The sequence below is a fragment of the Chrysemys picta genome, chromosome 5, assembly GCF_011386835.1.
Source record: "Chrysemys picta bellii isolate R12L10 chromosome 5, ASM1138683v2, whole genome shotgun sequence".
Taxonomy (NCBI): Eukaryota; Metazoa; Chordata; order Testudines; family Emydidae; genus Chrysemys; species Chrysemys picta.
This window is the reverse complement of record NC_088795.1, coordinates 108,660,459-108,687,941: the sequence shown is the minus strand read 5'-3', so window position 1 is coordinate 108,687,941 and position 27,483 is coordinate 108,660,459. Positions and strand designations below refer to the sequence as shown.

Sequence of the window (27,483 nt, the reverse complement as noted above, 5' to 3'; positions counted from 1 at the left end):
GGGATCTGGGGCAAAATCAGTACTTGGCCCTGCTAGTGAAGGCAAGGGGCTGGACTCGATGACCTTTCAAGGTCCCTTCCAGTTCTAGGAGATGGGATATCTCCATTTATAAAATAAATAAATAAAAGCAAGGCAATTGCTCAGGGCCACACACGACAGGAGGCCACACAAAGCTAAATTGCTCAGGCTTCAGCCCCACGTGGTGGGGCTCAGGCTTCAGCTTTCTGCCCTGGGCCCCAAGCAAGTCTAACACTGGCCCTGCTCTCTGGTTTATTTTGGCAGAACCCCGGCAACCTGTGCTCATTCCCTCCCCCTACCCCTCAGGGCCCCTGGTTGAGAACACTGCTTTAAGCTCCAATTGTGCCTTTCAGATTCTGTAATCCCAGCAGCTCCATATGTGTTCATGTAAATAGTGTCCTGATATTAAAGCAGCTGCTAACACTATTTCTAATAAAATAAAATGCAGCATCTAGCAAAATCTGTGACAAATGATAGATTTAAGTGGAAGAACTGTCTAAACAAAGATGACTGGACCCTAATAAAATTCTCCTTCTCCCCCATCACTCATATGCTTTAAATACACATATGAAATCATGAAAGGGAAGATTAACTTAAAAGCTTGGTAACCAATTTTCAAAAAGTCAGGGAGGTCTTAGAGCCAGTTTGCTGTAGGGACTCTGGAAAAGGAGACAAACTGTTTACCCTTTCTAAAAAGTTACTAGTTAAACTTTTTCCTCCTCTCTTCCCAGAGTTCTATTGGCCACTCCCATGAACTAGTGTTACCCAACTTTTACATAAACACGCAGCTCTCATAAGCCTCAACTGCAGAGAGGTCTGGAATTTGGGCTGATCACTACTCATTTGCAAAAACAGAGACTGCAACCCACGGTGAAGAGCTTTTGGAAAATCTTTGAAAAGGTAGGCAACATTGGAATTGTTTTTAATAATCAGTTGGCTGCAAACATGTAGCCCATTAGAAGTCTCCTGGCAGATTTTCCTTGTGGGGTTTGATTTAGAGAAAAAATTCTCAATACTAATTCAAAAATTGAATAAAGTTTAGATTTGATTTCTTCAAGAAGGAAGATATTGCACATCTGCTCTGCACTCTAGATTGCTGATATTTTTGCAGTCATAGGTGGTAGTTTATGTATGTTTAAAAACTGCATATGAAGAGAGTATTCTAGGTTAGTCAGATTATTCATTGTAGAGAGATTTAGAAATAAGCTGAGTGTGTCGTGACCACACGGTTCAGCTGTTTTGCTTGGTAATATTAAAAGCTAATGATGTGCCTGTTCCTTTCGCCATAATGGGTTACTCTGCCTTCCAGATAGAATTTAAAAAAAAAAAAAAATCATGGAACTTTTTCCCTTGCCTCTTTGTAGCCTTTTGTATTTTGCAGGTTGGGAATTGCAAACATGTTTCTGTTCCTTTACCTGGTCATCAACCTGGGCCTCTCTGCATCTGGTGTTGTGAGGGGAGAAGGTGAGGCTGATTCCAATGGAGACAGCCCACTTCAAGACATACAGAAAAAAGTGAATGACCTGTGGCAGAATTTACTCTACCCACAGTTCATCAATGAGACGACTAACCGGATCGGTTATGCCACTTGTGAAGTGAAGCCCAGCTCCAATCTAGATGCTGACAAGCCACAGGTGACAGGCCAAGTCTTGTTCAGACAGTCCTACCCAAATGGAAAACTAGAGGCTCTCTTTGACTTGAATGGGTTTCCATCAGGCAGCAATCAGTCTGGCAGAGCTATTCACATCCATAAGCTCGGAGACCTCAGCAACAGCTGTGACTCTACTGGCGGGCACTATAACCCTTTCAACGTGAACCACCCTCGCCATCCAGGGGATTTTGGCAACTTCTACTCTAAAGAAGGCAAAATTAGAAAATACAAGCCAAATCTGCTCGCCACTCTGTTTGGCCCCTACTCCATCATGGGGAGATCCATTGTGATCCATGAGCAGGAAGATGATATGGGCAAGGGTAACAATAAAGCCAGTTTGGAGAATGGAAATGCTGGCAGACGTCTAGCTTGCTGTGTCATTGGGACATGCAACAAGAACTTATGGGAGCAAAAGTTTCCTGACATTACAGAGAAGAGGAAGAAGAGGATCACAAATGAGCACAAAACAACCAGGCCTAACTAAAGACCAACATGCCATCTATTGCCTAGGCAGCACAGAATAGATATAGTCCATGTAATTGATCACTAAGACACATGGGAAAGGTTTCCTGTTTCCATTGAGTCTCTGTCTTGCGGCTCTCTAAGAAACGCATATTGCTCTATAGATGTTTTTCCCTGCCGTAAGCAGATTAATAAAAAAACAGCATCAACTCAACTTTGCAATGTTGTTTTTTTTTTTAAACTTAAAACTCCCATTTATTCAGCTCAAAAGTTTAGTGCAACTTGGTAAGACCAGCAAAATATTTAGTTTATGAAATCTAGAAAAAGCTTGCCCATTCTAATGGATCTCTTAAACGATCACAAGCTTAGGTACAAAGAAAAAGACAAATTAATGAAAAACTGCTTTTGGCTAAGATGCTCTGCAGTGTTTTTCTACATATCTGAAAAGTATAAAGGTTTCTATAACTTCAACAGCTTTGTGTGGTAGCCTGCTAGAGCTAGATAATAGCCTTCTCCTCAGATTCAGGGAGAGTATAGACATTATTTCTATTTTTAACTTCTGATCCATTATACTATTCTACTTATATTTGGAGGTTTTATTCTCCAACATGTATAAGCTTAACTGGTTTGAGTTATCCATACGCCGTAACCGAGTCACATTGTTTACATTTGAAAGTAGATTTACAAGAACTGTTCTGGCTTTTTTTTTTTTTTAAATAGTAAGTAGCCTGGAAATTTTGGGGAGCTTACTACTAGATAACACATCAGGTAAAATTGTGTAATGCTGTTCACACAATATAGATACTGTAGATATTTTTTAAATTAATGTATTTTGAAGGCAAGTGTACATAGTGTGATCTTCCATACCCACACAAATATAGCAAATTAGTCTGTTCAGATTGCAAGGAATAAGTGACAGTAGAAAAGACTTTCAATTTAGATTGTTTTATACAAACTGAAGAAAGTTATTGAATAAAATCTTTACATTCCTTGTTTTATAAAAAGTAATGTATGACCACAATTTAATATATGACCCACTGATAAAACACTAAGGTATAATTAACGTCCCTCCCATATTAATAAGGGAGAAGATAAGACAACAAATCTGGAAATTTGTCTTTATTCCAGGAGCCAAAATATATATATATTTATATATAGTTGTCATGTTGCATGGTGTCTGTAGATTGCAACAAAGGAAAAGCTTGCAAATAAATAAAAGCTATATCTTTCTTTAAATAAAACTATAAAACAGCAACTGGTAAAAAAAATCCCAATCTTTTAAAAATTAATCTCAGTTAAGGTTCTAAAATACATTCCTGAGCTCATGTGGATTAAAGAAATTCTAATTTCTTTATTATACAAGTTACCCTATGCATAAAAATAGTCTCACTTAGAAAGGAAGCAGTGCTTTAAAAGATGACTCTTAATCTGTCATTTTCACAAACTTACGTTTTAAAGATTCGGTGAACACTTTCTGAAATAGGTTTAATTTTAAGGGTCTTGTGTCTTCTTTTTTCCATTTCTCCCAGTTAAGACATGTATTTGCTGCTGGGCTCCAGTACAAGTTCATTGTCTTTCAAAATGGTATAGAATAAGGGAAGTCATCTGGTCTGATTATGAAACAGCATTCTTAAAAATCAGTTTTTGAAATGTTGCATTTGAAGCTGCCACTCTGTCTCCTGCCCTCCCACATTAGTGATAAAGTTTATGGTTGGGTATGCCTGTCAGAGCATGGTTTAAAGTCCTACAGAGAGCGCATGTAGGTCTCAACAGAGAAGGCCTGATTCTTCTCCCAGCTGGTGTAAATCAGAAGTAATTTCAGTAAAGACAACAGTTATACTAGTGTAACAGCAGCACCAGTAAAAGGAAAATAACCCCCCCTAACATTCAGAGTCAATTGTAATTTTATTGCAGCAAACAAATCTTACTTTAAGAGTGGTTTGGTGCAGTATTGAAGCTTCATGTCTCAGCCTGTAAAGGCTCAAGTCCCAAGGATGAAGGCTAAGAGCACAGCTGGGAGGATGCAGAGTCCCCTGTGTGGAAAAGGGCACAAACTGCATTGCACTGGACTCCCTGTAGACAGGGCAATGATGTGGTACTGAAGTGAGGTCTGCAGGGAGCCTCCTAGCCAGAGTCTGTGCCAGCAAGTGGTTGCAAGGATACAGAAGAGGAATTTAGGTGGGGAGGAATGGGGAGAGATTAATCCATAGAAGGATCTAATTTACAGGAGGTTTTTCAAAGAGCAGCCTGCCAGCCATATCAGGACAGAAACAAGACAGTTTTATGTGCTAAAGATACTTGTCAGCCTGAGTCTGCTCTGACTTTACACCATTACCATAATGATTTCAGTGGGGTACTGCTAATTTAATGACTGATCCAAAGCCTATAATAGTAGACAAGAAAAAGCCTCCCATTGACTTCAATGAGCTTTGCCTCAGGCCTCTATGCCAATGTAGGGGAGAGGAGAATCAAGCACACACATACCTTCAACATTTCAGAGTTAAGCTGTATATACAAACACTGACATTTAGGGATTTAAAAAAAAAAAAAAAAATCAAAGCCAGCCTCAATTCTGGCTGCATTTTTATTCAGAACTTCACTAGCATTTAGCTTTGGAACGCCTCAGGCTGTGATGAAAGATGGAAAGGAACACACACCTTGGAATAAACATTACATGGAGGGTAATATTTTAAATATTACAAAACCCTGTAAAAATCTCTTCAATTATTTCAGTGCATGTCTATTTTTCTTCATGCTTGCCAGTGCTGTCATAAATAACTGAGTCAATAATGTAATCCATTATTTTTCCATTAATAGCAACAGTCCCTCTTGGTCTTTGGGTTTTGAGGAACATAAATATATCTGGGGCCAGGGAAGAAAGCTTAAACTTTTCAGTGTAGCATGCCCCCAAGGCATCTGAATTTGGAACAAACTGGTTCAAAGGGGGATGTTATTGATACCAGTGTGATGCAATGCCACAGTCCCTTTAAGTAGAAAGGAAGCATTTTAGAGGAGTGATACAAGTATTCCTTTATTGCCTGCACACAGCAACGAAAGAGCAGACAGCAGAGAAAGGGTTACATGCATGCCCCTCTTAGGGGAATGCACAAAAACAAGAGGCAGGTCACATTTTTCAGCCTCCCATCATTCATTATATTCAGATGTATCCATTACATATATTCTTTCTTCTGCCAAGCACAAACTGTTAATGGAATCAAAACACCTTTGATTATGGCAGCACCTGCTAGTTCAGATCCATATAGAGACAAGTTTGTCAGTGCTGCTAATACAAACCCTGTTTTTCAGTAGCTGACAAGTGGGCTGTAAAAATCTGCAGCTGGCAGATATTTGTCAAACAAAGGCTCAATCTGGGAGGGATTCTCCTTTTTATTAGTAGTTTATTAAATTTGGTTTAATTCTCTCTGATTGGTTTCAAGTTCTAGGAGTGAGAAATGAACATTTACAGACAATTAGGTCCCAAGCCAGCAGAAAAATTGCCTCCACGGCTGCTAGCCCACAGAAGCTCCACAGCTGCAGAGACTGTTCCCTATTCTAAAAAGAGGAGAGGAAGTGCCTCCCCAGCTCTAACAGCTGTGAACTCCAACATTAAATATTCCCTTGCCGCTGCCTTCCCGGGGGGCAGAGTGGCACAACTCCATCACTAGAGAGCTGGGGACTTGCTCTGCACGCCCCCCACTCTAACACCAGAAGGTTTTTCTTGCTGACTACATATCAGCGTGGGAAGAATTTTAAAAGGGCGACTGGGGCCCAAAGAATAACCCCACCACTATCCAAAAGACTGGTGAGCTGGGGGAGGAAAGGAAGAGTTATCTGCACTCCAGAGTCACATTTTTGTTTTATACCTAATAAAAGTGGAGATAGGCCTAGATCCACTTAGTCTCCCACCAGGGGCCACACAGGTGACTCCAGCCCAAGGGGTAGGAACATAGTCCCATGACTTGGCACTAGCAGCACACAATAGGAAACTGGCCTATATACACAAAAGTTCTCTCTCCCCCCCCCCAGGCAGCTCTGCTACGCCCCCAGGATGATTTTTTACTTCCCCGAGGAAATATCCCTGTACTAGAGCAGCTTTAAGAGCTTCAGCTGGAATGGGGCCTTAATACTTTGTGACCTAAGTCCCCTGCGTTTCCTTGGGGCGAGTGGAGGAAGGAAAACTTGAGAGGAATGTAGAGGAGATATGAAGGTTTAAGAGATGGAAACTGCATGTGCAGGGGCTACTTTTCAAAACCATTTTGCTTTTCAGTAGGAATCAAATGCTGCTATTCTAAATATGCACTCACAGCAAGTATGCACAGAGAGAACACAAGTTTGGAAAAATAAACAAAAGCCTGTTACCTTTACATTCTTTTAGTTTATCATTTCAAATTTTCATCTGCTGACAATAGCCATTTGAAACTCCTAAAATACACACCAGTAAGCATTGTGCATTGGACAAGAGCATACATGCTATGGAGACCCAGCTAGGACTTGACATGATAAAGGATAATGGTGAGTCTCCTGGCCCCATTTTTTCTCAATTATGTCAGTCTCTCTAGAAACTTCAATCACTGTAAACACCAGAGCCATCATTAACCCTGGCCCCCATCATTTTCAAGTTCTATCCATTTTATATATTTACATTATTTTGGTTAAGCACAGTCAATGTTAATAGAAAAACATCTTTTTAATGGACAAATGCTGACAGACCCATGTAAAAAACCCAATTCTATGGCAGATTAATTCAGTGACTATCCGTACTCATGGCAGTACAGCTTCCACTGTAAGAGGATGAAAGGGAGAAGCTTGAGATCTTGGATTTCATACCACAAGCCATGCTGTTATCCAAATATTCGGAGCATTCAGAAGGATCAGATGATTTGTCACACTCAGGTTCAGGGGGATTACTGGAGATGTTGCTTAAGTCAGAGGTTGAAACAGTTAGTTCTCCACATCCTTCTGTGTCTTCAGCGTCCAGTGTGTTGCCATTTCCACCCTCTCTCTTACTTACATTTTCACATTCATTCTCTGAGATTTCCTCACGGTCTTTCAGGACCCAATTTTCAGCTGCATGCTCATTCTTGGAATTTGATGGCTCCACAGGGTCAAATGGGTCAGGGCTGGATAAGGGGGACTCTTCCTTGGATGAGCTGCTAAGTTCTGATTGGTCCATTGTACTCCGGCCCTCCGGTAGACTTTCTGTTCTGCTCCCTTCCAGTTCTGCAGCTGCCTGTTCTTCTGTCAATTTAATTATTTTACTTCCAAGACTGTTTATTTCTTCCTCCTCAGAAGGAAACTTGGGTAATGAGGGATGAAAAGGCTTAGTTTGGTTACTGTTATTTATGTTTGCTTGGGAATTGTCGTAGACCGTAGCAGCTTCCTCTGGAACTGTCAACTCTGTTGAAACAGCATAAATTTCATCTGGTTTTCCATTCTGTTTTGCTAAGAGAGAAATGGGACAGCGTCATACTAGTGTACGTTATATAAATTTATATGCATGGGGCATTGACCAAGAAAGCCATGCAGAAGATGATCTAGCTAGCGAAATACCAGTGCCCCACCACCATGGTAAAAGATTGATCAGAGCACAAATTAAACTATCCCATTCTGGACTCACTTCAAAGAACAGAACCAATCAGAACTTACTGGATAGGGTCTAGTTATTTCAGAGATAGCCTCTCTTACATAACTCTGACAGCTGTGATAAAGAAGGACATTATAGCTGATGGAGCCTAGGACAAAACTTTCAAGGAAGATCTTTTTCTGCGTAAGGCCCAGGGTTGTAGAAGTTCCGGCCACAAGAGATCAGTAATAGGCCAAGACAATGCCACTTTTAGGCGTTAAGATCCATTTCTCTTTCCATAAGCCTTTCTCCAATAATGAAGTTATATAATTAACCCTACAACATTTTATCTGAATAACATGCTTTGATAGCAGCCTAAGACAAGCAACAGAGGGTCCTGTGGCACCTTTGAGACTAACAGAAGTACTGGGAGCATAAGCTTTCGTGGGTAAGAACCTCACTTCTTCAAATGCAAGTCTTGCATCTGAAGAAGTGAGGTTCTTACCCACGAAAGCTTATGCTCCCAGTACTTCTGTTAGTCTCAAAGGTGCCACAGGACCCTCTGTTGCTTTTTACAGATTCAGACTAACACGGCTACCCCTCTGATACTTGAGCCTAAGACAAGGCAGGGGCAGAATTTTTTTTTAACATTTTAAGTGTATCATTACAACAAAATCCAAACACTGAATATAACTATACAAAAACAATTCAGAAAGAACGGATTATGCAATTAAAGACAGCATCATAGTGCATCTGCACAAGGGGGCCAAACTAGGTTGCACCACAGAGGCCTCTGTTACTTGAGCTAACAGAGTAACTGACAGCAGTGGTAGATTGGTTTCAGAGTAGCAGCCGTGTTAGTCTGTATCCGCAAAAAGAAGAACAGGAGCACTTGTGGCACCTTAGAGACTAACAAATGTATTAGAGCATAAGCTTTCGTGGACTACTATATGCATCCGAAGAAGTGGGCTGTAGTCCACGAAAGCTTATGCTCTAATACATTTGTTAGTCTCTAAGGTGCCACAAGTGCTCCTGTTCTTTTTTCAGTGGTAGATTGTCATCCTCACTGTGGACTACTAGAGGGGGATGTGTTTTGCAAGTGTTTGCTTGCAATAGAGGAGTGGTGATCTTTGTTCTCAGGAACAGCTAAACTGTTTTGGCTGAAATTTAACAAAAACAAAAACAAAAACAAAAACAAAAACCCTAAAAAACAATTCCGTCTGAGACATGGAAAATTTCAACCCAAATGGCTGGAGTTCAGCAAGGTTACATGCAAGTGAATGCAGGGTCTTATAATGGGAAGTGTTGCGCAACCTTAATACTAGGCAGCTCTACCAGCCCTGCACACAATGACAAATAACAAGGCAAAGTCAATATAACGGTATCAACTAAACACTTTCAGAGAGTAAAGATTTAATTAGAACCAATGATTATTTAAAATGATAATTAATATTTGTAAGTTACATATATATTCAATGAAGGAGTGGTAATATGATTTAATTTTCTATTTTTAGCACAGTAAAAATCAGCTGATCAAGACTAAAAGTGATCAATTGCTGTCAATCATCTGATAACATGGATAATAAAGTCAAAATGAAGCCATGATCTATTTAATTTGAGGAATTAACATCAAAGCATTTACAATGCTTCATGGCTGACTGAATAAGATCTGGGCATGCCAAAAATTTTATAGCCATTAAATAGCTTATCCAAATGCTGATAGGCAAGTCTCAAAATCTATTCCCTGTCCACCAAGAAAAACTAAAGAAAAGTCATGTTTTCATTAAAATATTAGCCTGCTCTTTGTATAAAACAGAGCTGAGCTGGACTTTTAAGGAAAGATCTTAGAGCCTGTGATTGGGAAAAAAGAAGAACAGGAGTACTTGTGGCACCTCAGAGACTAACAAATCCAAGGTGCCACAAGTACTCCTGTTCTTCTTTTTGCGGATACAGACTAACACGGCTGCTACTCTGAAACCTGTGATTGGGAAAGGATTTTAACAAAATGCATGCATGAATATAAAAGAAGAATCAATTGCTCAACAGCAGGGGTTTATTTCAATTTGCCAGGCACAATCAGGAAGCCTTTCATCTGTAGATCAGGTCTAATGCAGGAGAGTGCTAAGCTTGTTCCATAGTCTGCTTTCCTACCATGCACTGTAAAGGGGGGAGGGGAGGAGAACAGGAGGGAGCCAGCTTTACACAGGTACAATGTGTTGCTTTCCTATGGCATACAGCTATGTTGCAAAATTCCTTTGAGCTGCTAAAACCTGACCTCTAGCACTGTGCAAGTCACTATACAGTCATTTATCAGTCCCTCCATGCCTGTTCAAACTGTGATGATCCCCCACTTTGGTTGTGATTGATTTACTTAATCTTTGTGATCACAGAATCTTTACCTTCTGCTATACTGGCATGAAACCTTGGCTTTTACTTTTACTGTATTTGATAAGACGTGTAGTGTTGACTCATCTCTGTCCTACATGCTTACCTTCATGCCTCTGTGCTTGATTCTGTTGTGGCTTGTCAGCAAATGTTAGCAATGGCGATCTTGACCTCTGTAGAACAGGCAGGGTTGGGTCACTGAATGTTATGGTATCTTTTCCACCTGAAACGAAGAAAGCATTGGAAAGATTCAGTAGATGATTGTAATGAGTGATCACCAAAGAGTTTGCTTTTGTTTAAAAACATCTTGCAGTTTAACTAGTTTCTGCCCTTACAAAAAGAAGTAGAGTGATATGTTAAGTAGCTCTAAAAATGATTTTTTCTGCAGAACAAAGTACCAATGTACTGCAGCTGAAGTGCACTATCCAAATACAAAAAGCAGACACTCATTTCTACCAACACTACTGGTTAAAGGGCAGTTCTCTAATTTGCTGAAAGACGACCAGCTGCTGCTGTATTCTGCTATAATCAGATCATATTAGAAGTGATGCAGAAAGTATTATTTTTAGATTAAAGCGTTACACTAATGCAGAGATCATTTACATCTAGACTCAAGGAGCACACCATGCCAACAAACATTTCACTCTGTCCTTTTACCCTCTACATTCAGCTTTCATTGCTGTACCCTCAATATTACAAATGCAATTTTGTACCCTTTTTTTTATATAAATTGTATCCTCAAAGGCTTATAGTATTAGTATAAATTATGAGATAGGCAGTAAACACAAACAGTAATATTGCAAGAAAAAGGAGGGCTAGGGGATTTTAATCCATGGACCAAAAACCATGTCTACGGGGTCTGGTTCCATGTCAGACCAAAAGGGTTTAATTTCCCAGTTCCACTATGGATATAATTTTGCAAGTTTCTGTGAGGCCTACAGAACACTCCCAGCTAATAAATAAGGTCTCGACAGATGTTCTGCTCAGACTATTGCTACTGCTCCGCCTGTCTTCATTAAACAAATAAGATGACACGTTTGTATAACCAAATTTGTTTGAGTATACTCTGCATGTTGTCTTACATCAGTGTCAAAAGCTAGGGTTTTAAAGAGGGACTAGTGATTTTGAGGTCCTCAATTTTTGGGTGTCGAGTCTGTAAACACCTTAAGGAGTCTGCTATTCCGGAAGTTTTGAGGACCCTCCCTTTAAGTCAGGTCCCTTACTTCAGATGTCAAGTTAGGATTCCAAAATCTCTAGTCACTTTTGAAAAATTTGGCTGTAACCATGCTTCCACGTCTGTTCAGTGTCTAACACAACGGAGATCTGACCTTGCTGGGGTCTGTGTGTTACAGTAATACACATAAAATAATAATGCTGGAGAAGTTTTGACCGGATCAAGATCAGAATTCCAACTTAAACAATTTGCATTTGAACTCTTGCGTCTTCTATAGCAAATAATAAAATTATGGAGTTAGATAGCCGAGTGAGAAAAACTATAATGTAAAAGGAAAAGGGACAAGTTTTCAGCTGAAAATTGAAGGTGGGCAGCTGATGAGGCAGAACAAACCTAAGGGCTGTTCCAAATGGCACAAACTGAAGGGGGAAAGGCTTCTCTCTACAACAGTGGTAAGACTGTATGGAGAGATGGGCAGGGCTAGATTAACAGAGGTGGTTGGGAGTAATGACATGAAAGGTTTATGACACAGGATGGAGCAAGTCTGTGGAGATATTTAAAAAAACAGAAATGTCTCTTCCTAGACAGAATGGGAGCCAGCGGAGTTGTTTATTCTGAGCACCTTGCACGGCATGTCAGATTCAGAAAAGTAAAGCCTAAGCTAGGATGCTTGTGGCTTCCAGTACAAACACCAAAGCAGTCTGACTTCTAACCAGCTGTTACCCAGTAAACACATTCACTTTTATAACTTTCGCCATCCCCTTTGAAGCCAACTGGTTCCACAAAGTAGTCAGATCATCATCATCATCTAAGCAATACTGTCTGACCTGCCTAAAGAGTCTTCTTAATATATAAGGCTACCTTTTAGACACAGGTATTTTGTGTAAAAGTCATGGACCGGTCACGGGCCGTAAACAAAAATTCACAGGCCCATGACCGGTCCATGACTTTTACTAAAAATACCTGCCCTAAGTAAAACTTGGGTGGGGTTGCTCTGGGGTGTGCACGCCCCAGGGGCGCCGCGGGTGCTGGGGGAGGTGATCCAGGACCCCGCTTGTACTGGGGGAGGGGAGAGTCTGGTGGAGGTTTCCTACCCGGCTCCGTGTCCCTGCAGCTCCTAGGCAGCGGAGACAGGGGCCCAGGCAGGAGCTCCTCTGCTGCTCCCGCCACAAGCGCCGGATGCCGCAGGTCCCATTGTCCAGGAACCACAGCCAATGGGAGCTGCAGGGGCGGGGCCCGTGGGTGCCAGCAGTGGGCAGCATGCAGACCACCTCCCCTCCCCGCACTCCTCTATCGCCTAGGAGCTGCAGGGGAGCCCCACCCCAGGTAATCGCACCCCGCCCCCGCATCCTCCAAACCCTTGCCCCTAGCCCTGAGCCCCCTCCCACACATCTAAACTGCGGCTGCTGGCCCAGGAAGCCATGACTTCCGTGACAGACTTGTAGCCTTATTCATACATCATAACAGTGATTCACATCCTTGTAAGTGGGAGGTTTGAATACTGCTGCCCCATATTCTGTGAAGCATGGTACGAGTGGGGCTATCAAATGTAATTTTGATTGAGTGCTTGGAACTAGCTCACTTCTGTATGTTATTCTTCTCCACATATAGCTGCTGGAAGGCACATCCTCAATTTAGGGAGCTTTCAGGGGGGATTTCTGGTTAAAAATGTACAGGGCTGAAAATAAGCAGGCAAACAAGAGAGCTATACATGACAACATAAGTTTGTTTCCGCCTTTCTTTAGAGGAATACGCTGTTCTCAAATGGAGTCTTTTAAATTCCGTCAAGTTTTCACCTCCCTTTAAATATCCGCTCAAAGAAGGTCAAACATAACTGCCTCAGAACTAAATACATCACTCCCTCTGGAGATAGGCCAGTTGAGGAGTTGCATGTTTTAAGTGGGTGGCTGCTGAGTAACAAAAGCCATCTGCAGCATTTCCTGTGATCATACAAAGAAAAGCAAGAGAACTGTTCTTGGACTCAGCTTAATCCTTTTGCGCTGGGAATTGGTTGTTGAGAGCACAATAGCTTATAAACCAATTGCTGATGTAAAGTGTCCAATTACACCAAAGTCTAAGAAGTGGGGTGACATACACATTTCTAATGCAACAATCACCGTGGTATCTAGGCAACCAATAAAAGATTGAAATGCTACCAGGATACTGAAACCCCATCTTTGCTCCACCCTCAGCAGAGACAAACTTATGTAAATGAGATCAGAACAAATCCACGCCCAAGACCTCTCCCAACACAACCATGCTCTCTCGTGACAGGTTGAGTTTCGCTGAACAATGAAACCATCAGCCAGTAAGGGAGATTCCTAAATGTGAAAGAGAAATTTTGCAGGATTGAGACCCACTCTATGGAACTCACCCCTGACAAAAGGTGACAACTGCAGACCTCACCACTTTCAAACACAAAATTCATTTATTTGATTTCGCTTACCCAGTTTTCCCCCCTACATGCAAGCCTACAAACAAAAACTAACCAACTAAAAGAACCTACAAACTATCAAACCATTTCTCCTACAGGCTGGCAAAGAATGAATGTTAAGGCTATTTCTATTTGTAAATAGGTGGCATGGTGCTGGGCTAAGTAAATAGTCTATTGCGGGCGATGTTTAGGTAGCAATACTCATTCTGCTTTTAGCAACCTGAAATGTATTAAACTAGAATGATGTGTCTGTTTCACAAGTATGATTGAAAGTCAGCTCTCACTGGCAAGTCTTTCCAATGACAAAAAGTTCAACTCACTGTAAATCAAGTGCTGTTTTCTTCTGAAAATCTTTCTTCTAGCATCAATCAGAGCAGGTGCTCTCACCCTTCACTCAAGCCAACATTCTTATGATAGTTCTCACAGTACTGATAGGAGATGGTATTTTACAGAGCAGAGGCCAGTTTGTAACCATCTGAAAAAGTTTTCGTGATCCCACTGGGTGTCACAAGACTCATATTTGGTATCTCTGAGCTCGATCACACTTGGAAACAAAAGTGCATTCTTAATTTACTGCTTCTCTGGTTAAACGAAGAAATAAACCTCACTGTTTGATGCAAGTCGCAATCTAGTGTAAAATTCAGTTACAACTATTGAGCATCATCCTTTATTATCATTTTCCCCAATTTAAAAAAACTGTCTTGTGCAGTAGTCTCTATTTCCCTTGTGGACATCTAACTCACTCACTTGAACATCTTAATCTGACAAACATAAAAATGTTCAGATAACATTTCCATTTATTTACATGCTGTGACAATGTTTAACGTACTGCGAAAATTAGTTACTAAAAATATACATGTCAAGTAGAACCTACTCCCAAATCCCACTGAGACATTGTAGCTCAGGCCTTCAGGCAGCAAAAGAAAGGAAGAAAAGAGACAGTTATTGTATTAATATTAATTGGATGTCTTACCTAACTAGACTAACAATGGAGCAAGCTCTCAGCATTCCATTTATTCTATTTTTTATTTATTTTTTATACATTTCTGCAAAGACCAAACATTGCATTTTATTAACTATGAATTTCACTGAACAACATTTTTTAAACAAAGTAGAACAACAATATGTTAAATACCCATTAAATTTCAATTAGAATGTAAACCTATATTAGTGTGACTCAAGAATTATTTTATCTGCATCTTGCATCAAGAGGATTTGCGTTAAAACTAACATCAGGAGTGGAACTGGAGAGATTTGTCACTAGGACTCTTCAGATACATTGCTAAATATTAGCTGTTTTTTGGTGAGCTTAGACCTAAATGATATAGGTTAGAACATCTGGAACCTTGTCTACACTAGTGTAGGTACCTCAATGGTAGCAGCAGTGGAAAATTGTTACCACAAACATAACCTAGTGTGTGAACATCAAGGAGAACGATGATTAAAGGAGAAACAATTAGGTGTAATGAGAGAAAAATAACCAAAAATGAATGTAATCCGAACAATGCACATTTAACTAAAATTAATAAATAAAACATGTTGAAAAAAACCTGGCTCTAATATCTTAAGTTGTATGATTTTATACTAACATTTAAATCAGATCGTTAATATTTTTCAGCTACAACCCATAGTGATAGTTCGATTGTTCCTTGCATTCGCCAAAGGGTATTTTTTCTGCTATCTACTATATGTGGATTTTAAATGTGTGTAAAGCCAGCATTTTCACAAGTGACTAGTGATTTTGGGTTTCCAACTTGACACACCTTAAGCTGGATTTTCCCAAAAAGTGTTGAACATCCATCTTTTCAAAACCACTAGCCACTGAAACTTGGCTATATTTTTCACAAGTTTCTCACAAAAATTGTACATTGAAATCCTAATATGGAAACAGACACCCAAACACTTAATGCAAGGGATCTCACAAAACTGGGTGATGGGCCAATAAAATGGCAGATAAAATTCAACACTGATAAATGCAAAGTAATGCACATTGGAAAACAATCCCAACTATACATACAAAATGATAGAGTCTAAATTGATATCACTCAAAAAAAAAAAAAAAAAGATCTTGGAGTCATCACGCACAGTTCTCTGAAAACACCTGCTCAATGTTCAGTGGCAGGCAAAAAAAGAAAAGGGTCACCAAATGTTTGGAACCATTAGAAAAGGGATAGATAAGACAGAAAATATCGATGCATGTATATAAATCCATGGTACACCCACACCTTGAATACTGCATAGAGTTCTGGTTGCCCCAGCTCTAAAGAGCTATATTAGAACTGAAAAAAAGTACAGAGAAAGGCAACAAATATGATTTGGGGGATGGAACAGCTTTCCAGAGGAAAGATTAAAAAGACTGGGACTGGTCAGCTTAGAAAAGAGGCTACTATGAGGTATGATAGAAGTCTATAAAAATCACAGATGGCATGGAGAAAGTAAATAAGAAAGTTATTTACCCCTTTCACATAACAGAAGAAGCAAGGGTAACTCAATGAAATCAATAGGTAGCAGGTTTAAAATCAACAAAAGGAAGTACTTCTTCACACAACACACAGTTAACTTGCGGAACTCATTGACAGGAGATGGGTTCAAAAAAAGAATTAGATAAGTTCATGGAGGTTAGGTCCATCAATGGCTATTAGTCAAGATGGTCAGGGATCAGGGCCGGCTTCAAGCCGATTTGGCCTATTCCCTGGAATGGGGCCCTGCACCTAAGAGGGCCCCGCAACGTCCGGGGCTGCCGGCGGAGCGGGAAAAACCACTTGCGCCGCCATACAGCGCAAGCCTGGGAGGGACGGGTGAGGAGGAATGCGATGTGCTGGGGAAGAGGCGGGGTCAGGGCGGGGATTTGAGGAGGGATCCAATGGGGATTTGCTATTCGCATCCCGGCATGGGGCCCCGCACATGCTAAAGCCGGCCCTGTCATGGGCAACCCTATGCTCTGGGTATCCCCAGCCCTCTGACTGCCAGAAGTTGGGACTGGACAACCGGGAATGGATCACTCAATCGCCAGTTTCTGTTCATTCCCTCTGAAGGATCTGACATTGACCACTGAAGGAAGACACGATACTGGGCTAAAGGGACCATTGGTCTGACCCAGAATGGCCATTCTTATGTTTTTCTGAATTTCTACTAACCTGGAAGACTCCACAAACCAGAAATTTCCAAAGTTCTCAGCTTCTTCTCTAATTCTGCCACCCGATTACCTAGAATTCTGAAAAAAGAACATGACATATCAGCTGAGAAAGAGAAGACTCACTGTCACAGGGATTTATTCCACCCATAGATGTTTGCATGGTTGTGGATACATTCTCCACAGGTCACAGCACATACATATTAACTTGTTTATCTTTTGTTTCACTAACAGTGATGGGCAACCCCCTGAAAAGTTCAGATTAAACAATATTTGGATGCTTACGTGAGCCTCTCCCAAAACAGAAGTCCCAAATAAATTTCCAGTATATCTTAGATTTACTATGAAAGAAATACTGTGTGAATAGCCCCTATGGTATTTCTATTCCCTTCCTTGGCTGAAACCAGGAGGTAGAGCGGTATGCAAACATCATCTTTGAACCTCAAAATAAGATTTGAATTTTGCAAGCTTTTAGCCTTAGTTTTGGGCCAGTTACTTTATCCAATCTGGTTTGCCCATCAAGCTTTAATATTCCTTCGTAGCACAGCAAATGCTGTTTGATTCCACTGATCAGGGTCTCACTTCAGTACTAAGCAGTCTCAAGTTCTTTACAGACCTTCTCAACTGCTCTTAATTTTGACTGCATTTCCTGGGTCGCCAAGGCTTTTGTTTCTGATCCCTATGTAAATACCATCCTCAGCTGTCCAGCAAGATTTACCTTTTAGCCATAATTTGCCCCCCCCAAAATCAGATGATATTTTGTATCTAACAAGAAAGGTTCCATTTTGTTGCAAGTTTTGAAAGTATTTCACTTCTAGAACAAGTCTCTAAAAAACAGAAGGCCTTATCTAAATCCCAAACAACATTCAATGGAAGGGAGATACCTAAGGTATGTCTACGATTGGAGGTGGGGCAGTAATTCCCAGCTCGAGGAAACACACTTACACTAGCTCTAATTGAGCTAGCAAGCTAAATATAGAGCGTGACTATGGCAGGGAAAGCTGCAGAAGGGGCTAGCCACCCTGAATACATGCCAATCAGATACTCTAGGCATGTTGTCTGAGTACCTAGCCCCTCCCACTGCTTGGGACACTACTTTTAGCACACTAGTTAATTAGAGCTAGCACATGTATGTCTCCGCGAGCTGGAAATCACACCCCAGCTCCAAGTGTTGATACACCCCAGAAGAGACAGCAATGCTAAAAGTGACCTAGCAGAGATAATGGACAGCATATTATATACGACTTTACATGAAGGTATAGCAACAGGAAAAGACAATGAAGTTTTGGACTGAATACTCAGACAGCACATCAAAAACGAGTGAAGCAACAGTCTCTGTACACAGCTCTGGTAGGGATGGAATACTGTGCTCAGTCCACCTAATCAGGTTTTTATGCCTCTCCTATTTGAGCACACCCGGCACCTGGTTACCAGAAAAAAAAAAAAAAAAACCAACCAAAACCTAGAAACTGGAAAGAATATGAAACACAGCAACAAAAATTAAGGGGCTATAGAGACTGATGAAAGAAAGATTAAAAGAGGCTAAATATCTGTAGCCTAGCAAAGCATCTACCATGAGGTGTGTGCAAGGCACAGGATAAAAGAGTCTATCAGTATTTCAGTAGTGTAAATACTAAGGTGGAAGAGGAGAGTAATACAAGAGAAAGGGAATGAAATGAAGAAAAAAAAGGAAAATTTATGATAAATATCAGGGACAGGAGTGAAGTGAATGGGGACGGGGAATAGCCTATGGGTAGTAATACAAGCCCATCAACTGAGATACTTAGCCCCAAAGGGGGTGTCTACACTAGAATAAAACACCCACAGCTGGCCTGGGTCAGCTGACTTGGGCTCAGGCTGCAATGCTATAGAATTACAGTGTAAACAAATTGGGCCTTGGGCTGTCTATACTGCTATTTTATAGCCCTTCAGCCTGAGTCAGCCGACAGGCCAGCCACGGGTATTTTATTGCAGTATAGACATACCAAGAGTGACAAAACATTAGGTCATGTGCCAATGGGAGCATTCATGCTCTGGCATAGGCACGCACTCAGTGACCAAACTGTTTTCTCATCTCTAACTTCAATGAAATCTGAGCCAATCAGCATTTTTATCTTATACATTGCCTTCCTAGTTAACTTTGAGACTTTAAAGACTAACGAATTTGAGCATAAGCTTTCGTGGGCTACAGCCCACTTCTTCGGATGCATAGAATGGAACATATATTGAGGAGACACACACAGCATGAAAAGGTGGGCATTGTCTTACCTACTCTGAAAGACCAATTAAGAGAAAAAAAGAATTTTTTTTGAAGTGATAATCAAGATAGCCCAGCACTTGTTTGTACAATCTGACATCAATCCAGGTTCTCCAAATCTTTCTCAACAAGTCTCTCATATTTCAAACTTGTAAGTAAACAGCCAGACAAGGCGTGTTAGTTTATCTTTGTTTTCTCAACTTGTAAATGTACCTTTTGCTAGAGTGTTTATCTCTGTTTGTTGTACTTGGAACCTAAGGCTAGAGGGGGGTCCTCTGAGCTCTTTAAGTTTGATTACCCTGTAAAGTTATTTTCCCATCCTGATTTTACAGAGGATTTTTACCTTTTTCTTTAATTAAAAGCCTTCTTTTTAAGAACCTGATTGATTTTTCCTTGTTTTTAGATCCAAGGGGGTTGGATCTTGATCCACCAGGAGTGGGTGGGAGAAAGGAGGGGGATGGTTAATTTCTCCTTGTTTTAAGATCCAAGGGGTTTGGATCTGTATTCACCAGGGAATTGGTGAAGGTCTCTCAAGGCTACCCAGGGAAGGGAATTAGCTTTGGGATGGTGGCAGCGGGCCAGATCTAAGCTGGTAGTTAAGCTTAGAAGTTTTCATGCAGGCCCCCACATTTGTACCCTAAAGTTCAAAGTGGGGAAGCAGCCTTGACAGCCTGTATTCAATCTCTGAGGGCCATGTCATGTGTTCACTCAGTGCACACATATGCCACCTGTCCACAAGGCAGGTAATCATCCATGCTGCATCCAGTGCAATAAACTGGATATCCCCCACTCTGCTGCTGGACCTATGCCTGCATTATAGTTACTCCTGCAGCTTCCCCTCTCCCCCCCTCCGATGGGAGTGTGTTTATTGGCCTAAGTTTAGAGAATGTTAATCAGGTGCATCTGGCTCTATTGTTCCCTCTCTAAACTCCCTCACAAAACTCCAGTTAGCTGCTCCTGTTCACTAGCTTCTCTGGTCTCTATGGAACCGGCTTTTTAAAACAGTTAACCAGGAGGCGGGGCTACTCAAGGGCTTAGGGATCAAAGCCTCCTTAAAAAGCCCTCAGCCCTGCAATCCAACAGCAAGTGGCAAAGGAACGTAAGCTATTGGCCTAATGTCTTATCTAATTGAAAGCTATTATCACCCTGTTGCTGCTGCTGTTAAACAAAAGTACACCATCACTGGTAAACTGAAAAATAATTGTGTCCTAGCCTTCAAACGGTGAAGATGAGTTTGGATTTTGGGAATGGGTTAATTCGTTGGTGGGAGACAAATGAGTTGACACCGATTCACGATGGTCTTTCCTACTCTATTTTTATTTATAATATGCGCATAGGAGTTCATCTTATTGCCTTTGACAAAAAATGGATTAACAGCAAAAACAGCAGCAAAGCTCACAGCCCTCTTCAGAATGCAGTAAAGACAACTCTGTGTTCCAAATCTCCAGCCAAATGATGCTTTTGTCTGCTGTTTCCAACTGTTGTGTGTATATCCCACTGCAAACACTTTAAATCCCTATTGTACCAACACGTGTTTGGCCAGTCACTCAAAAAACACTTCACCTGGCTGGAGTGTGGGGAAGTGGGTCTGTTATCACATCCCCATCTCTGTACCAATCACTAATCCATCTCCACTTGTCCTTCCTAACAAAGATGGAGCCATTTTAATCCATAATGTTTTAAAACAACTCCTTCCAGTGAGACAGGTTAGCAACTGCGGTCTACAGTTCTTATTCATGAGCACTCAGTACAGTTGTAAAGACTGATTAGTGAAGGCAATATTAAATAGCCTATTTTCATTTCTTTCCCATTTGGTGATAATAAGAAGATCCACCATTTCTGTAGGTTCAAATTGTTTTCCCCATGTTGTGCTCCCTCTGCTGGTCTGCTGCAAGTTAACTAAACACATTCTGGGAACTATTCTCCAGGGATGTTCTCTATGTAGATGGAGCACAAAGTAGTAAATAAATTCAGGGGTTACAAGCACCATATGTCAAAGAGTCATCACTGTTTGGTTAAGAAGAAAGGAGGAAATGGATAGGAAAATAAATTGCTTCTCTGAACTTCTAAGAGGGTTCTGCAAACAACAGGCAGTTAAAAACATCTAATGTGATTTCACAGATTCTTCTGTGCAGCAAGGTCATAAGGGAGGCCAGGGGAAGAAGAAAGGAACAGAAGGATGAAGAAAGGAGATCCTTCTACCTTTTTGAGCTAGGTCATCTTTCCTCCCATTACATTCCCTTCTCTCTCCAGCTTCCCCTCCCAGCTTGCTCTCTAACTCATCCTACTTGCATCTCCAACCTTGAGCAGGGAGGAATTTTGCATGAGACCCCTGTCAATTTCACCTCTGCAGTGCCCCTGTCCCAAATACAAACAAAAAAAAAAAAAAACCTCCCCTCCCCTGTGTATCCTTTCCCACCCTATCAAAACCTCATGGTGAGTCCACACCTCATCACCAGTTTGGTTTGCTTTCTTATTTTCAGATATCATCTGCCTTTATCGCTATTAGTTCACACTCCCAACATTTTATATGGGTTTGTAAAGTTTAGTTTTAGAAGCCCGAAGGCTTCCTTCACTTCCCTTGGGAGACTAGCCCGTAGCCTAATATGTCTCACTGTCTGTCAGGATGTTTTTCTTATAAGCTGCCCTCTTTCAGTTTCATCCTGTTGCTTCATGCAGTATCCAAAATAAATTCCTATCCCTCCTTGCTGTTTGTGGCTTCCAAATATCCATAGGTTGCTCTGACTAAATGTAATATTCTAATTATGGGTGTGGTCACAACAGAGCTGGGGAGAGAGGGATATGCCTGTGTGCATATATGCAGTATCTGTTCATCCAGATTATTTTCCACCAAAAAGTATTCTTATGTTTCCACATGTTACTTTTCAGGCTACGCTTCTAATTTCTATTCATCCCTTCTCTGGCCCCCCATTAATATTTGCAACTCTTTCCACTTACCAAAGTTTGGGAGGGTTATTTAAATTATGATCTGGGGAAAACAGACGAGTAGTGAGGAACAATCAGGTCTAACTAAGAGTTGAACAAAGGCAACTATCTGGTAGTGAAAAACTATACCTGGTGCTGCAATGTCCATGCCGCTATTTTTAGTGCATTAAGTTTGAGCAGACCTAGCACAAGTCGGTCTACCCAGGCTGGGAGGCATACTCTGAGCTCTAGTAAGACATACTCTTAATACCTAGATAGCAATTTGCAAAGTTTACAGACAAGAACAGGGCAAGTATAATGCAGGACAATGACAAAGAACCATGACAACAGATCTAGACTGAAACATGGTGGAAAGATGGAAGTCAGTGAGACAGCTAGGTTGGAAGGTGCCTGGATTTCTCCTCAGATTCCCTGGTACTGATGTGACGTTAGCCTCCCTTCAGCGCAACAGACCCTTGCTTCATCCAAAGCATTTAAGTACGCCTACCGACTGTTCCTCCGTTTTTGTTGCCACTTCTAATAATTATGCTATGGATTCTGCCTAAGTATTAGAGTTATCAATTTTCAAAATGAGTCATCTATTCTAGTGCAATCCAGTTTCCTTTAGTATTTCGTCTTCCTTTCATGAAAGCTATCTGCCTGTTTGTGGCATCTGGTCCTGATGTGCCTTTGAGAAGCCTGAATTACCTCTGATTACCACTAGTGAGTCAGTGCTGCTAAAAGGCTAAACACAATCAAGAAATGCTTCCTTTCTAGTTCCTACTTTCTCGTGTTGCATAAGGACACAGTCCAATATCTTAAACTGTGTCAAAAGACAGTTCTATATTCTCATGCTGGCTGCTATAGAAAATCCCAAGTATGTGAGATAGCAAGATTAGATTAGATAGGATAGTTAAGATTACTGTCCAACATAAATAATTTATTAAATCACAAAACAGAATAGGAATCATACAGTAGTGTTACAATCCAACAATTTATGCCTCATAAAAATCAATCTGCAAGTTGCTATATTATGAATGGTCATGGCTGTGGCTAAGCAACTCTATTCCAAACCTATGACAATGACATTTCACGTAAGAGGAGTACAAGATACCTGGCCATCCTTCCCTTTCCTGTTTTTAAGTTCCCATTTTCTAGTCAAGAGCTCAAACATCAAATGCTAGTTTAAAAAGTGTTTTGAACACCTGTGTTGGTTTCCCCCAAATTCCAAGTCATACTACTTACTTGTTGGTTTGCCTTTGGTGTTGTATGACCATGTTTTTCTCATGGATAGTCTCCAGCAAGGCAGTAGCCAAAGATTTGAGATCTGAAATGGACTGCGGCGTGGCGGGTAGGCTACAACCATGGTCCTCCGATAACAACTCTTGGACTAAAATGTTAAAACAAAAATGAGTCTTACCTTTATGCGGACAGAAATGTGACACAAGTAGTTAGTCAGACTTACAAAGCAAATCCACCTTTGTTTCATTACTTAGCTGAAAGTAGATTTATTCCAACCAACCAGCAAAACAAACCCAGACATATAATACTCAGTCATAAAAAATGGTGGCTGTTTGAGCTGATCACTGTCCCGTAGCAATTGCCAGCACAAACATAGGTAGACCCATTTTCTGCTTAGCTAATATTTCTTTTGGAAAGAACAGATTTCTATTCAGTTGGAAAGAGCCTCATTTTTCTATCCTATGATCTCTTGCCACTGGCAGGAGAGGAATATTTTTCTTCAGTCCACCTGAAAAAACCATGCCCACAAAGAAGGTTTCATGTTTAGAAATATTGATTTCCTAAGGTTGTTTGAGATTGATGTGACACAATCAATGTGTGTCACACATCAGCCTATAAGAAACTTCCTCTGCAATAAGAAAGCCTGTGGACTCATTAACCTTGCTCAGCAAGTCCACTAGCATGATCACATTTGGTCATCTGCTGTGGCTAGAAACTATACAAATGTATAGCGAAGAAGACCTTAACCAAGGGTGGCCACCTGTGGCTCTGGAGCCACATGCGGCTCTTCAGAAGTTAATATGCGGCTCCGTGCATAGGCACCAACTCTGGGGCTGAAGCTATAGGCGCCAACTTTCCAGTGTGCTACAGGGTGCTCACTGCTCAACCCCTGGCTGTGCCCCAGATCCTGGCCCCACTCCACTCCTTCCCCCAAGGCCCCGGCCCAGTAGTGTAGCTGGGGGGGGAGTAACCGCTCCCCCACTGAGCACAAGTGGTGCCTTGTCAATTTCTTGGCGCCTTTTTAATTTTTACTCACCTGACAGTGCTCCGGGTCTTCGGTGGCACTTTGACAGCAGGCCCTCACTCGCTCCGGGTGTCTTCGACAGCACTGAAGGACCCACCGCCGAAATGCTGCCGAAGATCTGTGGAGCGACTGAAGATCCCGCCGCTGAGGTGCCGCCGAAGACCCGGAGCGCCACTGGGTGAGTAAAAGCACCGCCCCGTCAGTAAAAGCACCGCAGCGGGTGATGCCTTTATTTTTATTTATATATATTTTTTATTGCTCCCCATGTTCCCTCCACCTGGCTACGCCACTGCCCCCATCCCTTCCCCGAGTCTGCTGCGCCCTTGCGCCTCCTCCTCTCCCTCCCGAGCCTCCTGCACACCACAAAACAGCTGATCGCGGCGGGCGGGAGGTGCGCGCTGGGATGGAGGGTTAGGTGCTGATCAGCGGTGCTGCTGGCGGGTGGGAGACACTTGGGGCGGGAGCTGACGGGGGGCTGCTGATGTGTTCCTGTGGCTCTTTGGCAATGCACATTGGTAAATTCTGGCTCCTCCTCAGGCTCAGGTTGGCCACCACTGACCTAAACGGAGCAGTCAATGCTGACGAACTTCTTGAGTTTCAACCTGTCATGACAAGTACTGCTAGTTTGGTATGTGCCTGTGTGCATGGAAAGAGGGTGAGGATCACTGTGCAGGAGAGAAGATTTCCACGGGGAAAATCTTATCCTATCCTCATCTTTTCTGATCCTTCGCCTCTGTTCAGGGTGTGTGTGGGGGAAAACATATGGGATGAGGGGATTGCTCTGTTGGTCTCTTCCTGAAGGAAACCATAGAACTCCTCCTGCAAGGGAGAAGCAAGCCACAGTAGCCCCCAAGTGCAGGAGTGGAACTTTGACTTAACAGGCCCCCACCTTCCTTAACTTGCCTTCTCTGTATTACTGCTGAAATAGAGCATCAAGGTTGGCATTGTTAGCAGAGAAAAGAGATGACACAAGAAGAGACTGATCTGGGTCAGAGTTATACTGGGCCTTGAAGGAAAGGAGAAGAAGAACTTTAAGCTTGATGTAAAGCTGAAAAGGTGGAAGCAAATGAAGGGAATTTATGGGGTCAGACTGACAGGAAAAGGAGATTGGCTGGCAGGTTAAAAGATGATTAGGAAGAAAGTGATGTGAGAAAAACTTCAAAGTTCACACTGAAGAAAGAATGAGGTACTGTACCACCACGTTCCATCTATGCAGTACCTTGCTTTGCAGAAAGGACTCCAGTTAGTGCACTGCTGCTGGATCTACTGTGAATCTTTGAATTTTTCCGTCTCTCGAGAGCATTCTAAGAAAACAAAAACATTTTTTTTCCAGACATTAGCCTAAGCATTTTCATTAGAGTAAGGGATCTGAGGGAGGGGATATTAATCCTGGAGTTTCTCTTCTAGGGCATGAGTCTATCCCTACACTGCTGGTTGGATGAGGGGGGCTCCTTCTGGAGTATTGGATATACTAGCCAAGAGAGCCTTTGGGACCCTAACGAATCTATGCACTTCATCACCATCCCCCTTTACTGTTCTTTCTATTTCCTCCTCCACTATCACCCCCCTCCCTTGGGTTTTTAAAACTTTCCTATTTCTGGAAACAGTTGAATACATTTGTAAAAGCCGTAACAGTCCATGGGGAATAGCAGTCTGGGATAAAATTCTGACTTTCCAGAAAATTTCTCTTGGACATGCTTAAAGAGGGGGAAAAAAAAAGAGCACTAAAACTCTCTTTAAGGTCCTTTCAGCAGAAAACGCTGGCTTTTAGGAAGAGTTCAAAGCAAAATCATGATTCTTACTAAAGCTGAGCCCTAGATAGTCCCAAAGACTGTCCTTCAGAAATCAGATACACACACAGCACCTGCTTTGTGGCCTCAGTTTCTCAGGTCTATGCCTGGAATGGGGGTGGCAGTGCTTTGGAGGAATTTTGCACTTCACTAGAATGGCAGGGAATGCTGTGACTGCTTAACAGTGATTAACGAATTAAGAAGCATCACCAATAGGCTTAAAGTCTCATGCAGAAGGATGGAGGACGTGTTTTTTGATTGAAGTTGGAGCAGAGGGTTAGAGGAAGAATAGTCAGGCATCTAAATTTATTGTGCAATAGAGTGCATTCAGCTTATCCTCAAAGTGGAGGTATAAGGAAGATATATCAATCATTAAAATTTGCCAAACAATAGTACTGATGTTGAGAAATATGGAGATAAAAGAACAGCTGCATGATAATAAATGTCCTAACACTTTGTAGAAAACACAAGAGCATTAATTTTCTACCACCACCAATCCTCCATTTAGCAACAATCTGGAACACTGTCACATTCTAACCCCAACTAGGAGCAATTTTTCCTAGATCTTGAGAGAACACCTTCACTTTTTAGATATTTCTAGCAGCTATTTCTTTATGCTATATAACAGCTGAGAAGTCTATAGGGAAGACTGGGGATGTAAACAAAATACATAAAGGTACTAAAATTATCTAGTTGTCTTAAACTACAGTTAAAAGGAAGTGGTAATTGCACATGGAATTTTAACTTCTACGGTACTACAGACTCAAACAATTTTACACTTTTAAAATGTGTATAAACAAATGAAAAAAATTAAACTCTATAAATAGAGGAGCGCAGCATAACGAGAACTCTACCTTGTACTTAGAAATATTAGATTTAAGAAGGTTGACCTCCTCTTGAAGTTGCTTTAATCTCTCTTGAAGGTATCTGGAAAATACGTAATATATATCATTAGACTCCTGTATATTGTTTGTTTGTTATTTATTAAACACTGGCAATGTGTTAGTCATTGCGCAGCACAAGGCACAAACAGAGCCACTGGCAGGATGTTTCACATGAGGGGGCTTCTACAGTTATGTCTTCACTGGAGAATTCACCTCGCACGGGTGGAGCATCCCCACTGCAAAGCCCTACCCACGCCAGACATATGCATTCACATATGATGCTGTATTAGCCTATGTGCTGGGATGGATTGCTGGTGGGATATCCCATGGTTCTTTGTGGTACATTATACTGGTTTGCAGGATGCTCACACGCTCTGACTTAGCATGAAATTGTCATCTCTGGCAGTGCCATGAGAACAATACTTTTATGTTCTGAACTTCCAAATGGAGACATCTGTTGAAATGCTGTGCAGCCAGGCTGGATTACCCTACATTCGCACTGTGAAGTTGACAGGTTGCCAGCCCAGGCTGAAGCAACACC

General features: G+C 41.5%; 2 protein-coding genes across 8 annotated transcripts in view; one reads left to right on the top strand and one right to left on the bottom strand.

Annotated features, from left to right (window-relative positions):
* The first annotated feature begins 720 nt into the window (after positions 1-720).
* On the top strand, positions 721-2,345 carry SOD3 (superoxide dismutase 3). Of its 2 annotated transcripts, none has more exons than XM_024103527.3 (2): positions 721-918; positions 1,400-2,345. In XM_024103527.3, the coding sequence occupies exon 2, from the start codon at positions 1,416-1,418 to the stop codon at positions 2,151-2,153; it is 738 nt and encodes a 245-aa protein (XP_023959295.2). In that variant the 5' UTR covers positions 721-918; positions 1,400-1,415; the 3' UTR covers positions 2,154-2,345. The 2 variants fall into 2 exon arrangements, with proteins under 2 accessions (XP_023959295.2, XP_005303507.2); XM_005303450.4 differs by having other exon boundaries at positions 763-918; positions 1,383-2,345.
* A 4,141-nt stretch (positions 2,346-6,486) lies between these two features.
* CCDC149 (coiled-coil domain containing 149) overlaps positions 6,487-27,483 on the bottom strand; it is a 60,365-nt gene continuing 39,368 nt past the window's right edge. For 3 of the 6 annotated variants that reach the window (XM_024103523.3, XM_024103524.3, XM_024103526.3), the window contains 7 exons: positions 26,913-26,985; positions 25,488-25,572; positions 23,248-23,392; positions 16,825-16,901; positions 14,562-14,594; positions 10,186-10,302; positions 6,487-7,573 (listed from right to left, as the gene is read on the bottom strand). In XM_024103523.3, the coding sequence (XP_023959291.2) occupies positions 6,876-7,573; positions 10,186-10,302; positions 14,562-14,594; positions 16,825-16,901; positions 23,248-23,392; positions 25,488-25,572; positions 26,913-26,985 (1,228 nt within the window). In that variant the 3' untranslated portion in view covers positions 6,487-6,875. The remainder of the gene's footprint in view (positions 7,574-10,185; positions 10,303-14,561; positions 14,595-16,824; positions 16,902-23,247; positions 23,393-25,487; positions 25,573-26,912; positions 26,986-27,483) is intronic. The other 3 variants (XM_008166242.4, XM_065598157.1, XM_065598158.1) reach the window with 1 other exon arrangement.

Excerpts from the sequence above, each read along its gene's own strand:
- SOD3 (XM_024103527.3), top strand. The coding sequence starts at position 1,416 with ATGTTTCTGTTCCTTTACCTGGTCATCAACCTGGGCCTCTCTGCATCT.